This window comes from Ammospiza nelsoni, chromosome 7 (assembly GCF_027579445.1).
Source record: "Ammospiza nelsoni isolate bAmmNel1 chromosome 7, bAmmNel1.pri, whole genome shotgun sequence".
In the NCBI taxonomy this organism is placed as follows: Eukaryota; Metazoa; Chordata; class Aves; order Passeriformes; family Passerellidae; genus Ammospiza; species Ammospiza nelsoni.
Window position 1 is genome coordinate 20,565,703 of NC_080639.1, and position 13,687 is coordinate 20,579,389.

Genomic DNA, 13,687 nt, shown 5'->3' on the forward strand with positions numbered 1-13,687 from the left:
TAGAAACCTGCCACTGCTATAGATAAACTTTGCTTTGTGGACCTAAGTGTAAACTAAATAAAAATAGATAAGACTTCAAGTAAGCTGTAAATGATTTTTAAACAATATCTTTGGTTAAGTATTTTATCTGTGATGACATTCACTACTTTGTCTGTGGCCCTTCTGGTGTATTTTTAAACATTTATGGAAGAGTAAGAGACTAAGATAACCAAAACTCTGATATTGCTTGTTATAGACTATTTACTCAAGAACAAATCTGGGGCTTGAAAACACTGATAAAGTGATTAGCATTATCAGGCAGTGAAAACAAAACATTTGTTGTGAAATGAGCCAGAGGATGATGTTGCATTTCTAAAAATGATCCAACTTACAACGCTGTGTATCTGTCCATGGCAGACTGCACATCTCTGCGGTAAACTGTTCGAAGAATTACCATGACAGGGTCAAATTCCTTATCCCAAACTTCAGCTGTTGTTTAAAAGAAATTGCATGTTAACATTCTCTTTAAAGACCTTACCACTTATTTTAGATTCTCTCCTTAACTAGCTTTAATTATGTCACTTCTATTATATAATTTTTCCTGGCAAACTACGGCAATTTATAATAATTCTAACTAATAATACTTTCTATACTAATAATTACCACTCTTTATCAAACTAGAAAAATATTTCTTGCAAAATTTTGATTGGTTTCAAAAATAAAAAAGGGACACTTTATTAAGCAACTCCCAAAACATCAATTCTATATGCGACTTGTTTTGCTCTTTGTCATTTCCAAGTACTTGTGAGAAAAAGCTTACAGTATTTTTCACTTTGTACGTGATAAGCACAAGCCTCTTGAAAGGAGGAACTAAAGACTGTGAAGCTGTTAGCAGGTGAATGATATTTTAACTTTAAGTGCAGTGAACAAAATTGCTCCAACAAAAGTCTTGTTCAGTATCAAAAATGGTCAAGCTTTGTATCAAATGATATTTGTGATCAATCCTTTACAAATATGCCTTTGTTTTATAACTAGTATTATGCATTATTTCAGCATTAAAATCTTAGTTACATCCATTTAATTTAGTAGCTCTAGAATAACATCCAGAGTGGCTGTTCAGAGCAATCACAAACAGAAAAGTCCAAACAGTCTATAAAAATATCCCATTTGATGGCCTTTTTTTCTATTTATAAGTTATTAAAAAACAAAACAAAGTTCCAATCTAAAGCCAAATGAAGACACTAATTCTATGAATTGCTTAGAAGTGTTTAGCTCTCATAACACAAAAAATGAAGGCAAGATTCAATGACCCCAAAAGGAGGAAGAAACCCAGCGGATACAGAATTTGAGCTCCACCAGCAGGCGTAACGTAACACAAGTGCTCACAACATCCTTCAAAGTTCCCACAGGCAGCAATAAGCAGCTTTACCACACTTCTGAGATTAATTTTCCCCAGGCAGGAAGACAAGTGTCTATAATCACACCTAGTGGCCTATCCTCTATACATTAACCCCTGCTAAGACTAACAGTTCTACACATATCCTCACAGACTGCTGAGGGAGAGAACCTAGCAAAGTTTGTGTATTAAATACAATCAAATTTAGCTTGTGAAAAAAAACCCCACATTTTTTCTGAACAGAATTTAGTATTGCAGTCAGAAGCACACACCAAGCTTGTTTGGGCTGCTAATGCCTAATGGGAAAAAAGGACTGAGTGAGCCATACAGTGAATATTGGAAATGCACATAGAGCTCATCTTCAGCACACAAATCTACAGTGTCAGAAAGAACCTGGCTCTGGAAGTTGGTTTTGGTTGGTTTTGGTTTTTTAAATGATGGTTAATGGAACAAAATCCAGGGATCTGTGAACATAAAGTAGATTCCACCCCCTCAAATTTAAGGAAACAAGGGATTAGAGGATTAGAGGGAATTGATCTGATCATGACTTGCTTTAACTATGACAGGCCACAAACTACAATTCTTAAAAGCAAAGGGTCTGAGAACCTATATAATCTTACAGGGAATATGAACAGTTAAGAGGGTAAAGAAAGCCATGCCAGCTTTTATTCCTACAGAAGATTTTTCAGCTTTTATTACTTTAAAAAAAGGGAATCTGTATAGTGTCATAAATCACTTCATTGTTCAATGCTATAGATGAGATACTTAAGACAGTTTACCTCTGGAATATACAGTTTACCTAAGTTAAAAAAAAAACCCAAACTATATACAAAAAACTCCAAACACTGTAATCTAGCATTAGATTCCCTAAATATGAAGTGCTATAATTAAAAACAGAATAATCCATCTCTTTTTCCTTCACATTGTGTTATGAAAATGACCAGCATGTAATGAGCTCCAGAAACTGGACAGGACATAAGGAAATGCAGTTTATGTAACAATAAAAGTAAGTTATTTTAGATACATGGGTGTTAAGCTGCCTAACTGCACATCAAAAAACCAAGATGAATCAATTTCCAAAACTCTGGTTTCACAAGATTATTTCCCTAGTTGTAATTTGTATAAAAGAGCTTTATTGACACTTCAATCTCCCAGTACAAAAACTGGCAAACAATTACAAGTTATTACAATACTAGTACCTACATTAACCACCACTCCCCCCCAAAAAATCCATGGAACCAAATGGTTTCAAAATTGCCAGACTCTAACCTTCCCAGTTCTCAGGGGAGGTATGTGGGGGAGGAAGGAGTTAATCTCTCTTCAGCTTTGCCATTAGCCTGAAGCACAACCAGAGCACATGGAGCATTTCAGATTTCTACAAGCTTATCTGCTTAGTGACATGACACAGTAATGGAACACTGAGTTCTTAAATTATTTCTCTCCTTTGATATACCAATGCTGTGTTGAGTCCAATTTAGATGACAAGCTGGTCAGGGAAAGAAACTTGTCAGTTTTGCACTGTATGCACTGCAGAATTACAGAACAATGTTCTATAATAAGTCTAGCCTGAACTTTTTTCTAGGCCCTCACTACTGACAGCAAAAAATGTTACAGGATACTAATACAGTTGAGCAATATAAAATGAAGAATTATGTATCGTGGTATCTTTAATAGTCAAAAGGTGGAGAAGTTCAAAGTATCTTTGACGTTTCACTAATGCAAACAGTTCTAGACTCTACTAAATATACACCATATTTATTTAAATCACAGAAATAATTAAGTATGCAGATCAGTAAAGTACAAATAAGATAATTTTTCATTTCTGTATTTTCCTTTGCTTTCTGAAGGTACCTGTTTAGTACAAGAAGCTCATTTTCACTCTAGATCAAAATCAATTTAAGACTACTGACAGTCTTTAACAATGCTCTTAAATAAGCAGTGGACAATAATGAAAAAGTCAAGTTTTGTGGGGTTTTGGTGGCTGTGGTAGGTTTGGCTTTTCTGTGGGGAGGATGGGGGGCAATTTTCAACACTGGTAGGTTGGGTTTGCTTTTTGGGTTTTTTACAGAAAAAAAGCCCACTACAACAAAATCAAACAAACCCTGGTTAGGCACCTTACCAATGACTGTGCTGCAAGAGAATGCTGATTACCATACCTTTAGGTGTGTACATTCCTTGTTGCATGGAACCTCCAGGCTCAAAAACAGGGGCTTTAAAGTCAGCAACTGCTGACAGGACTGATTCAAAGCTTAAGCTTCCTGGAATAATACCACTTTTAGGATTAGGGTTTTCTGGAATGTAAGGCTTACGTTAAGGAAAGCAAAGTGAATTTAGTTTCAGGACACAGAATTTCCCTCCTTTCTTGATATTTTCCATCAGTCATTTCAGACCACATCTCAGCAGTGCTCTGTGCTTACCACAAGAGGTCTGTATGCTCCAACTACTAAGAACAGTAACTGGTACTGAAGAGAATCTAAGCCACTCAGCTAGGAGGTTAAACTTTTTTAACTAAGACTTGCTTCATATTTGGTTCAAGCTGTTAGTACTTAATGAGAAATAGAAACCTCTACCTGTAGTGTATATAAAGTTTCTGTGACTGTCTTTACTTACAAACACTGTCTCTCTTCAAAGGGAGAAAATATGTTGCATTTACATTCAAGTGCAGAAAAAGCAAGCAAATAGTTCAGGATCCATAAACACAATAAATAATTCTGCATCTTGGATTACATAGTTCTTGTTTTTAGTAGCAATATTTAACTGACCTACTGGCGTTACCCTAAAACATAAGCAGCACTTCTGCTCAGTGATAAGTGATTGCTTATAGAAATTATTCACTTGTTTTTACATAATTAAGTCATTCACTTAAGTGAATTGGTCTAAGTAATCACTTATTTTACATACTTGACTTAGTTACTAGAGATAATAATAATAATAATAATAATAGTTATTATGCATTTGTTAGTCTCAATCTCATCCTTTCCTATCTTCATATTCCTAATAATTTTGCTCATTGCCTATACCTGGATTGCAAGCAAGCTCTTGTATGCAACCACAACAAGCTATTTAATTTGCCTACACAACTCAAGAGTGGTAGCAGGAAAACCTGCATATTTATAGTCAGCTGTCCAGGGACATGAACCCTTTGCCTGTGCAGAAGGACTTCTTAAAAGTTTGCTATTCTTTCCCCATAACACATACACTTCACTCTAATGTCAAAACAACATGCAGGATTGCTATTATTTGCATTTTCAGCTATTGATAGCAAAAGCCAATACAATGTAGAATGTCTGCTTTTTATATTGGCATAAACTTAGCAAAAATCAAAGGCTCAAATCCAGACAAATGTGATGCTTTGCTAAACTTTCTACAATGTCATTGGAAAACACACATTTTACCTCACACCTAAAAGACTTCTAAAGACCAGTACAGCATTTTGTATCAAAACTAATTTAAACTATTAAAAAGTATTGCATTTGCTGTAAGAAAAACCAAAATTGGAGCTTTTGCTAGTAAGTATATACAGTATATACTGTGTGTATACATATAGTAAGTACATACAAACACACCTTCACACAGTTTTTTAATTATGTAACCTAAAACCATGTTGTTCAAGCCTCACAACTATCCTAGCACCTGTCATTCTCAGACACATTAGTGAATATATTCCAAGGATATGAGATCCAATAATGAACTGTGTGTCCTGTCATTCATGCACAGTTGGGCTACCATCTCTGCTCTGAGGATCTCATCATCTGTCATTCCTAGAACAATGAAATGTAAAATGTTGTTAAAAAAGCACGATTTTAAGACACACATTCAGTTTTCATTTGACATTAAAAGCATGTCAAACATGATACAAATTAATATTAAGTAATGATACAATGCCTTAAAAATACAGGGGAAAAAAAGGGGGGCATGCAAATATTATGAAAGGCACAATCTCAATCAGAAAATACCAGTATAAACTCAATTTGCTGTCTTTCTGGAAAAGATACAGAATCTTCATGTCATCACCTACACAAATCACCCACTTCCATCAAAGCCATTTTTCCCATTTTTATGTATCATATCTATTTTTATTTCATAAGGGATTAAAATACAGTAACTGGCAAAGATGAAACTGAGCATTGAATGCTTGAAGTTACTATATGGTTAAACAGCTTTAAGGCACCTACTAAGTGCTGAATATAAATGAAGATGTAATAATGTTATTTACGTATAGATATTCCTAAAGTAGTGACTCTTACCTAAGTGTAAACGAAGACTTAACAAAAGGACCAAAAATGTTAAGGCTCCTTCCAGCATGGACCTTTCATGTTCTGAGTCAAGAACAGTATTTTGATGCTGTGAAGCCATTGTTAACAGATCCACCACCTTAAATCTACACAGCAATCAGCAAAGTCAGAAACAACAATTAAACATTCTCCAACATTAAAACACCAATGTGAAACATAGTAGATAAGCTCAGGATAGCATTCACAACAACCAAAAATGAAATACAAAAGCGCAAATGAAAACCCAAAGTACAAACAAACATACATGAAAACCCTCTTCTTTTTAAATTTCAATTTTTATTTAACTATCAATGGAATGTGCTATATTGATATTCACTCCACATGAAAACACCTTATATTTATCAACATATAAAAACTAATGCATACTAATTGGTGTTCAAATCCTGATTTTTTTTCCAGAAAAGTAAACATTCTGTGTCTCTTACTACTGCTTCAGGATAGAATATCCTAGCATATGAACATATATGAAACTTAAAAACTCCTAAAGATGCTCAGAAAACAAATATCTTCACTACTGCCCTGTAAATCAAAAGCCAATGCTGTCTAAAATCAAGAGATACCTGTTTCAGTAGAGGCCTTAGGTGTTAGTTTTGGCTAGGCAGAGTTGTACCACTGAAGATATATATCAGATATGCAATTTTTCTATTACAAGCTATAAATTAGCACGACAGCCAGCACAACATTGAACAAAAGCATTCATCTTTTAGTCCTACCTTTCAAAAACAGATGAAATAAAATAATCTGGGTCCAGTCTAGAGGCACAGACCTGTACAAAGAGAGTAAATGAATTTTATTAAATTAATTCTAGTCAATAGTTTGTAGATAAATAATATTGGCTTGGCTCCTCAGAAAACATAACTTACTTGCAGCAGATAAATGTCAGGATCAATCATTGAATTGCAGAAATGAGACTGCACGTAAGTCATGGCCTGTCCTTTAATTTGTAGACCATTTCTAACCCACATATTGCTGTGAATTTCAGAAAGACTTGCCTGTTCAGAGAACATAAAAAGTTATAAACATTTCAGGGGCGTTCAGCTACTCAGTTCAATATTAGCAGATCATCAGTATGGTACCATAGAAAAATAGAAATCATGTAACAGTTTGAATTGGAAGGGACCTTAAAGATTTCCAACACTTATGCCGTGGGCAAGGACACTTTCCAGGTGCTTAAAGCCAGTTTGCTTAAAGCCCCATTCACCCTAGTCTTGAACACTTCCAGGGATGGGGTATCCTTGACTTTTCTGGGCAACCTGTTCCAGTGTCTCACCGCCTTCACAGCAAAGGATGTCCTTGTAATATCTCATTTAACTACTCTCTTTCAGCTTAAAGCCATTGCCCCTTGTCCTGTCACTACATATCATTGTAAGAAGTCCTCCTGGGGTTTTCTTGGAGAGTCACAGAATAGTTTGGATTGAAAGGGATCTTTAAAGGTCCTCTAGTCCAATCCCCCTGCAATGATCAGGGGCATCTTCAACTAGGTCAGGTTGTTCAGAGCCCCATCCAATCTAACCTGGATGTTCCCAGGGATGGGGCATCTACCACTTCCATGGACCACCTGCTCCAGTGTTGTACCACCCTCATAGCAAAAAAGGTACTACAGGTCATCTAAACCAACCCTACTTCACTTTACACCCACTAATCCTGTTCTATTGCAACAGGCCCTGCTAAAAAGTTTGCCCCCAGCTCTCTTGTAGGCCCCTGTAGAAGGGGTCCTAAGGTCTCCCCAGAGCCTTCTCTTCTCCAGGGTGAACAACAATTCTCTCAGTCTGTCTTCATAACAAAGATGCTCCAGCCCTCTCATAATTTTATTCACTATCATTACACATATACATGCATACATACTATAACTTTATAGACTTTTTCATACTAATTTACTTCTGGAGAGTAAGAGATAAAAAGAACCACTGCAAGTTTATGAAATAGATACCATACTTTCATATAAGTGTGTATTTCAGGCAATGAAAGTAATCAAAGACAAATGATGTGATTTATACATGTAGTTATTCCTTAAAATCTTGAAACTAACTCAAAATGAAGGTATTGTGGTACCAAAATGAACCAAAAATTAAGGCATCATGATTAAAAAGAGATTAGATCTAAAAGCAGTGATTACAAATACTACTCACTGCCACTTATGCACAAGTCCAAATTTGCAAATAAAAATGTTGTGCATCCATTCTGGAACCCACTCTCAATTTGAAATACAAAAGATTTGGGTTTCTTGTCAAACTGCACTCCATTCTGTTCACTTTACAATTCTATGTTTTCAGAGGACTGGTCCATTCTACCATTTTTGAAGAGCTGTAGTGAATACTATTATTATGTGCTTCTCAGAGTATGATAACTAATGCCCGATTTTTAATTTTGGAAAAAGGAAGGGAAAAAAAAAGATGTTACCCTAACTACTTAGTATATTGTAGTTATTATTGTCACACAGGGCTTATTTTTACATTCCACAAATAAGACATGCTTCTTATTGTTAAGTTAGAAGGCTGCCCGTACCTGAATCTGAAGTGGGTGAATCATGAGTTTCATCAGCATCTCCTGATCTGGCAGGATAGTATCCAGATCTAGTTCTTGGCATTTAACAGCCTAGAAACAAAAGCAAGCATATGCTGTGTTGAATGATTACATTCAGCAGGGAATTTCCATCTTCTGTGAAAATAGAACATGTGCTTACCTTACTTAAAAACATGGCAAAGTAACGGTGCAGTGGCAAATGAAAAGTAACTTGGTTAGGTGCTGGCTGAAAGTAAAATAGAGGTATTTAATATAATATATTGGAAAAAACAAACATACAAATATCTTTGGCACAACCACCAAGGACAGTATTTTATATGTCTTCATTTGATAGACTTACTTTTCAGTAACACAGCAGTATTTCATTCCCCCGTCTTTCTGATTATTCAGAAGTTTCCCTTAGACAGGGAAAGCATTGCTTTTAAAACTCACAGCTTAAGCTTGCACCAGCAAATCTAAATCACCAAGACTACAGGAAAAAAAGGGTCCTAGGACATAACATTTTAAGTATTAACTACAAACTCTGATTTCAGCAAGGCAATCCTTTTTTGATCACTAGTTTGAATAGTCACTTAAATTAAGGAGAGGGGGCTGGGAGTAGGGAGTGTATCACCTTTTAAATTTAATCAGATTTTCACAGTCCTTTGCTTAAATTCACTAAGGATATTTACCTCATCTACAAAGTTGATAGCATCAAACCAGTCTTGAAGTGCTTCAAGGCAGTATCTGACAACATTGCGTGTGTATTCTTGTGTTTCCTGCAGTTAAGAGAAACCAGCACGCTTATATGAGCCAAAAAAAGTTTGAAGTGACATTGTTTTCCTACTACAAATAAATACAATTGTTTCAAGAATGTTTTTACAGTATACAGAATCATTGAGGTTGGAAAAGACCTCCAAGATCACTGACTGAACAATACATTATCAACTAAACCACAGCACTAAGTGCCAGGTCCAGCTGTTTCTTGAACACTTGCAGGGATTGGGACTCGACTCCACTACTCCTGGATAGCCCACTCCAATGCTTAACCACTCTTTTCATGAAGAAATTCTTCCTGTTGCCTAACCTGAAACTCTTCCGCTGCAGCTTGATGCCATTTTCTCTTGTCTGGCTGCTGGTTACCTGTACTCCCACCTGGCTACACCCTCTTTACAGGGAGTTATAGAGAATGATAAGATCATCCCTGAGCCTTCTCTTCTTCAAGCAGAACAACCCCAGTTCCCTCAGCTGCTCCTCACAGGACTCACTCTCTAGGTGGTCCTAGTGCCTACTATTGTTTAATTTATCCATTTAGTTTTACCCATAATTTAGAGCTGTAAGCATAAAAGAAAGTCTTTCCATGTAACCAAAAAGAATAGCTAATGGCCTACAAGTTTTATCTACTTAAAAGGTCCTTACAGTTGGCTAACACAAGACACCCTAAATATGATAGCACAATACTGCATGTATTTCAATGGTAAGCAAACCTTGTTATGATTGTATGATATAACTGAGCAACAATGCCATAAAGCTACACTATATTTCAGGTTAAATCATGTTTCAGTGCTAGAGCTGTACATTGCCTTCCAGGAGAGAAGCAGTCGTGCGCAAGAAGAAGAAGCAGAAAAGAAGCTAAACCAAATTGCTCTGTGATCAGCAGAATTTGCAAAGCCTATTTTCTTAACAGATTTTTCCTTTAATCTTCACGTCCCCCTAAACACAGACTCCAGACTTGCCTCACAGTCTCAGGATATCCAATGACACACTTCTCATGCAAAAGGCAGCAGTGTTCAGGCCAGCCAAAAGTTGTGCAAGTGGCAGCTATTTCAGTCAGGCACCTTTTCGCATCAGGAAATACAACAGCCACACTCCCATCCTGTTGCTCCACACTCTATGAAGGACAGGCTCTGCTGGCTTTCCCTATCCTGTGAGACATGAGCTTCCAACCCTCCAGGTTTCATAAGTACAACAACTAAGCTATGAAATTTCTTTAACTTTTTCAGATTTATTGATAATGACCAAAAGGTTCAAACATGTGGCTGAAGACATGACTGACAAGACAACTGATGGAGGAGCATGGCCTTAAAAAAAAAGACCATCCCATCCCTAAGGAAAAATGAAAGGAGCACTTCAAACAGCCAGAAGCTGTAATTCGGTTTTCAAAAACCAATGTAGACTCATAAATTGATAAATTCATAATGTATCAGTGTAATTTACATCACAGAAAGGCTTTTACAACTGCCTGATTCAAACTGTTCTAAAAATCACATGGACTGCTTGCACAATTTCTCAGTGTGCAGTTCAATCCAGTCAGTACTGCCTCACTGACACTATTAATTATCTTAATAAGCTAATTTCAAATACAAGTATTTATTTCACAGAAAATCAGTAAAAAGTATTTTTCATATGTTAAATATTCCTAAAAGCAAATGGATTCTATTTTTGCAGTCACTTAATGTAATTTACAGTTTAGCAAATAGCAACAAGTCTTTGCTGTAGTTTGGAGACCATTTGATGTCAGAACCAAAGAGGTTTTCACCTCAAATTGATAGGAGAACCACACAAATCCATAAATTACTCCATCTCCCATCATAATGAAGTGTCTGTTGGCTGTTCAGACACAGCCAACATTAGAATCACATTAGTATGACTTATGTATCTCCATTCCCCCTGAACAAAGGCAGAATGACTCAGAGACATTTATCAAGTTCTTCATTAGATTTGAAGTTATTCCATATGTACAGTCATATGAAATGACTGCACACATCCTGAACTTGTAATCCCAGTACTGGAGACAGTAAATTATGTCCAAGCATGAATTCTACACTCAGTATACACAGAATCCAAGTTGATTGGAGTTTTATGTTATTTAAATAGACAAAGAGAGCCAAACCAAAGTATTTTCAAACACACAAGACAGTTTTTTCAAGTTTGAGAATTCTAGAATAAGACATGAATAAAACCAAGAATCACGACAGGGGAATGTTAGCCTTACCCTAACTTTGCAGTGTGACAGCAGACCCCACATGGGCTGGGCACAGGCCTCCAGCTCAGCAGCAAAGGCAGCATAGTATGTCTGTGATTCAAACTCCACGTGCTCATTCAACTCCCGTTTATTTAAATTCATACCTTCAAAGATTTAAGCAGAGTTATACAACCCAAGATTTAACTAGGGATAAATGGAATGCAGTCTTTTTAGTATTATGCATTTACACACCTTGCAAAACAACTCCACAAAGTGTAAGAATCTATTTTATCTAGTGGAAGAATTTGATAAAACAAAGTTTGAACAGAAATATACCAGAAAAGACAAAAGACTGGCTAATAACTGCAGTCCTTGCTGTTCAGGGGACATGAACTTCTACTTTCAATGTTACTCAGTCAATTAGAACATCTGAATGCTGGTCATCTTTCTAAGCAAAATATTTATCAGCATTGAGATACATCATCTTAATTTTTTTTTTTTATATAATCAAAAGCAACACTTAGAAGAAGATCCAGATATATGAGATTAATTTCCTGTATATTTAAATTTTGAACTTCACCAGTAAAACAGTTTGGTTTACAGTTGTGATCTGTACTTTAAGTATAACCTCAGAATTCTTGCACCATAGATCTCAATCGACTAAGTGTGATGTGACTGCTCTTCAACTACTTCACACAAGAAAAAGACACATTAGATAATTTTTGTAACCTGTTTTCTAGAATATACTGTTCTCTTCAAGAAATACAGTCTTGGGGGAATACTAATAGATTAAATATATACATACAGAACTGTAGAGATTTTGCTACAGTGAACATTAACTGTCTTAACATCCTTGTAGCAGTAGTGATCACAAAAGTCACATACCTTGAAAAAATGATACAAAATTCATCCATGTTACCAAAAGACCATGATCTTCCAAAAACTTCTTTGCCACACTTTGGTGTGAAAGTATGTTTATAAAATCACTAACCAGGGGCCAGTAAGTGTTATTCTTCAGTAGTGCTTCCCCACAATTCACCACAACATGTAAACTATTCTCTTCATCTAAATTTAAAAAAGAAAAGAACAAAACAAAAGGAGAAGACTAAGTAATTTCTTTCATTTATTAAAAAAGTTACAAAAGAATGCAAAAATATTGATTAGGATGTACTGTAATGCTGGGGTCCGACACACACAGAGAAAACTGCAGAAAACTAAAATGGCTCTTTCATGTATCTGAAGCTGTTTTTCCATCATGGACTAGCCTACACAGATGCCACTCAGCAAGAGTCACTTAAACTTTGAACAATATCACAACCTCTGGAAAGCAGCATGTTAGGAAAACCATCACAGCTATGGCTCTTCCAATATTTCTAATTATTAAAAAAAAGCAAATAAAACAATTCCTATTACAAACACCTGAATTCTACTTTGAATTTGACATAATCCCAGTGAGCAAGGTATCTTACAGCATTCAAGAACAAATCTGGTGATCAAAACCCTCATTGGCATGTTGAGTCTGAAAAGAGCAGAGCAAAACATTTCCACTCTGAATTTGGGACAGAGAGAGGGTTTGTGCAGCCTGCCCAAGACTGGGGCAGGAGAAGGTTCCTAGAAAAGGAGGATGAGAAATCAAAGTCGGGGGGGGGGGGGGGGGGTGTTTCTTTCCCTCCCACCACAAATCACAGAAGTTCATCCTCTACATCTGCCAAATAAATCTCTTTGTTTCCTTTTTATAAGAGGGACTCCTAGAAAGATCAGAACGGAAACAGAATTGGTTCTGGATTCACGATCCAAGCTAAACAACTTCCAGTACCCATGTCAGTTAATATTCTATTTCAAAAGAAAGAAGAACAGAAGAAAAGGCACTTATTAAGAGACTCCAGTCTCTGGATGATGAGGTAAACCTGTATGTAGAGTGGTTCTCTTTGGCCTGTCCAGTACAGCCTTTTTCTGCTGTACTGAAATTCTGACCCATTACAGAACCCTACCATCATGCTAGCAACATCCCATACTGACCAAAAAGTTACATTTAAAAGATGCTTAGAAAGAGTTTTAAATTACATTCCACCAATATGGCATTTATTTAGCAAAAATCACCTGATATACAAACTATTAAATATTCAGCATTTTCCTTTTAATACTGTAAAGCAGTCTATGTAGGGCAACAGAAACATTTTCCATACTGAAGTGCTGCTGAATGAGGGCACTCTTGATAGCTAGATGAGTGAGGATTTCCCACTTCTGCACAGATATTTTGGTTTAGGCTATACACAAACTGGACTCTGAGACAAGAATACTTGGGGGAAAAAAAATACAATTTCATGCATAAGTTTGTGATACTTATTTAGCAGCAGCACTCAGCCTGTCTAGGGGGTACTTTCAGATTCAAACTAGGAGGAAGAGGGCTGAGAGGTCTCCAGTCTGTTAGGCACATAAGAGTGTGAATGTCAGAGATCAGAAAGACTCAATTGTGCCATTTTCATATAAGGACAGTTAAAACAAGGAGGGTGAAAATAGAACAGCTGTTTTAATAAAGAAGTTATAAAG

General features: G+C 36.2%; 1 protein-coding gene across 3 annotated transcripts in view; it reads right to left on the minus strand.

Annotated features, from left to right (window-relative positions):
• The window catches only part of UBR3 (ubiquitin protein ligase E3 component n-recognin 3), a 99,489-nt gene that overhangs the window by 59,058 nt on the left and 26,744 nt on the right, over positions 1 to 13,687 (minus strand). For all 3 annotated transcript variants that reach the window (XM_059475579.1, XM_059475581.1, XM_059475580.1), the window contains exons 9-19: positions 12,023 to 12,202; positions 11,168 to 11,301; positions 8,865 to 8,951; positions 8,354 to 8,419; positions 8,176 to 8,265; positions 6,534 to 6,662; positions 6,384 to 6,436; positions 5,623 to 5,756; positions 5,049 to 5,136; positions 3,532 to 3,671; positions 372 to 468 (exon numbers count right to left, since the gene is read on the minus strand). In XM_059475579.1, the coding sequence (XP_059331562.1) occupies positions 372 to 468; positions 3,532 to 3,671; positions 5,049 to 5,136; positions 5,623 to 5,756; positions 6,384 to 6,436; positions 6,534 to 6,662; positions 8,176 to 8,265; positions 8,354 to 8,419; positions 8,865 to 8,951; positions 11,168 to 11,301; positions 12,023 to 12,202 (1,198 nt within the window). The remainder of the gene's footprint in view (positions 1 to 371; positions 469 to 3,531; positions 3,672 to 5,048; positions 5,137 to 5,622; positions 5,757 to 6,383; positions 6,437 to 6,533; positions 6,663 to 8,175; positions 8,266 to 8,353; positions 8,420 to 8,864; positions 8,952 to 11,167; positions 11,302 to 12,022; positions 12,203 to 13,687) is intronic.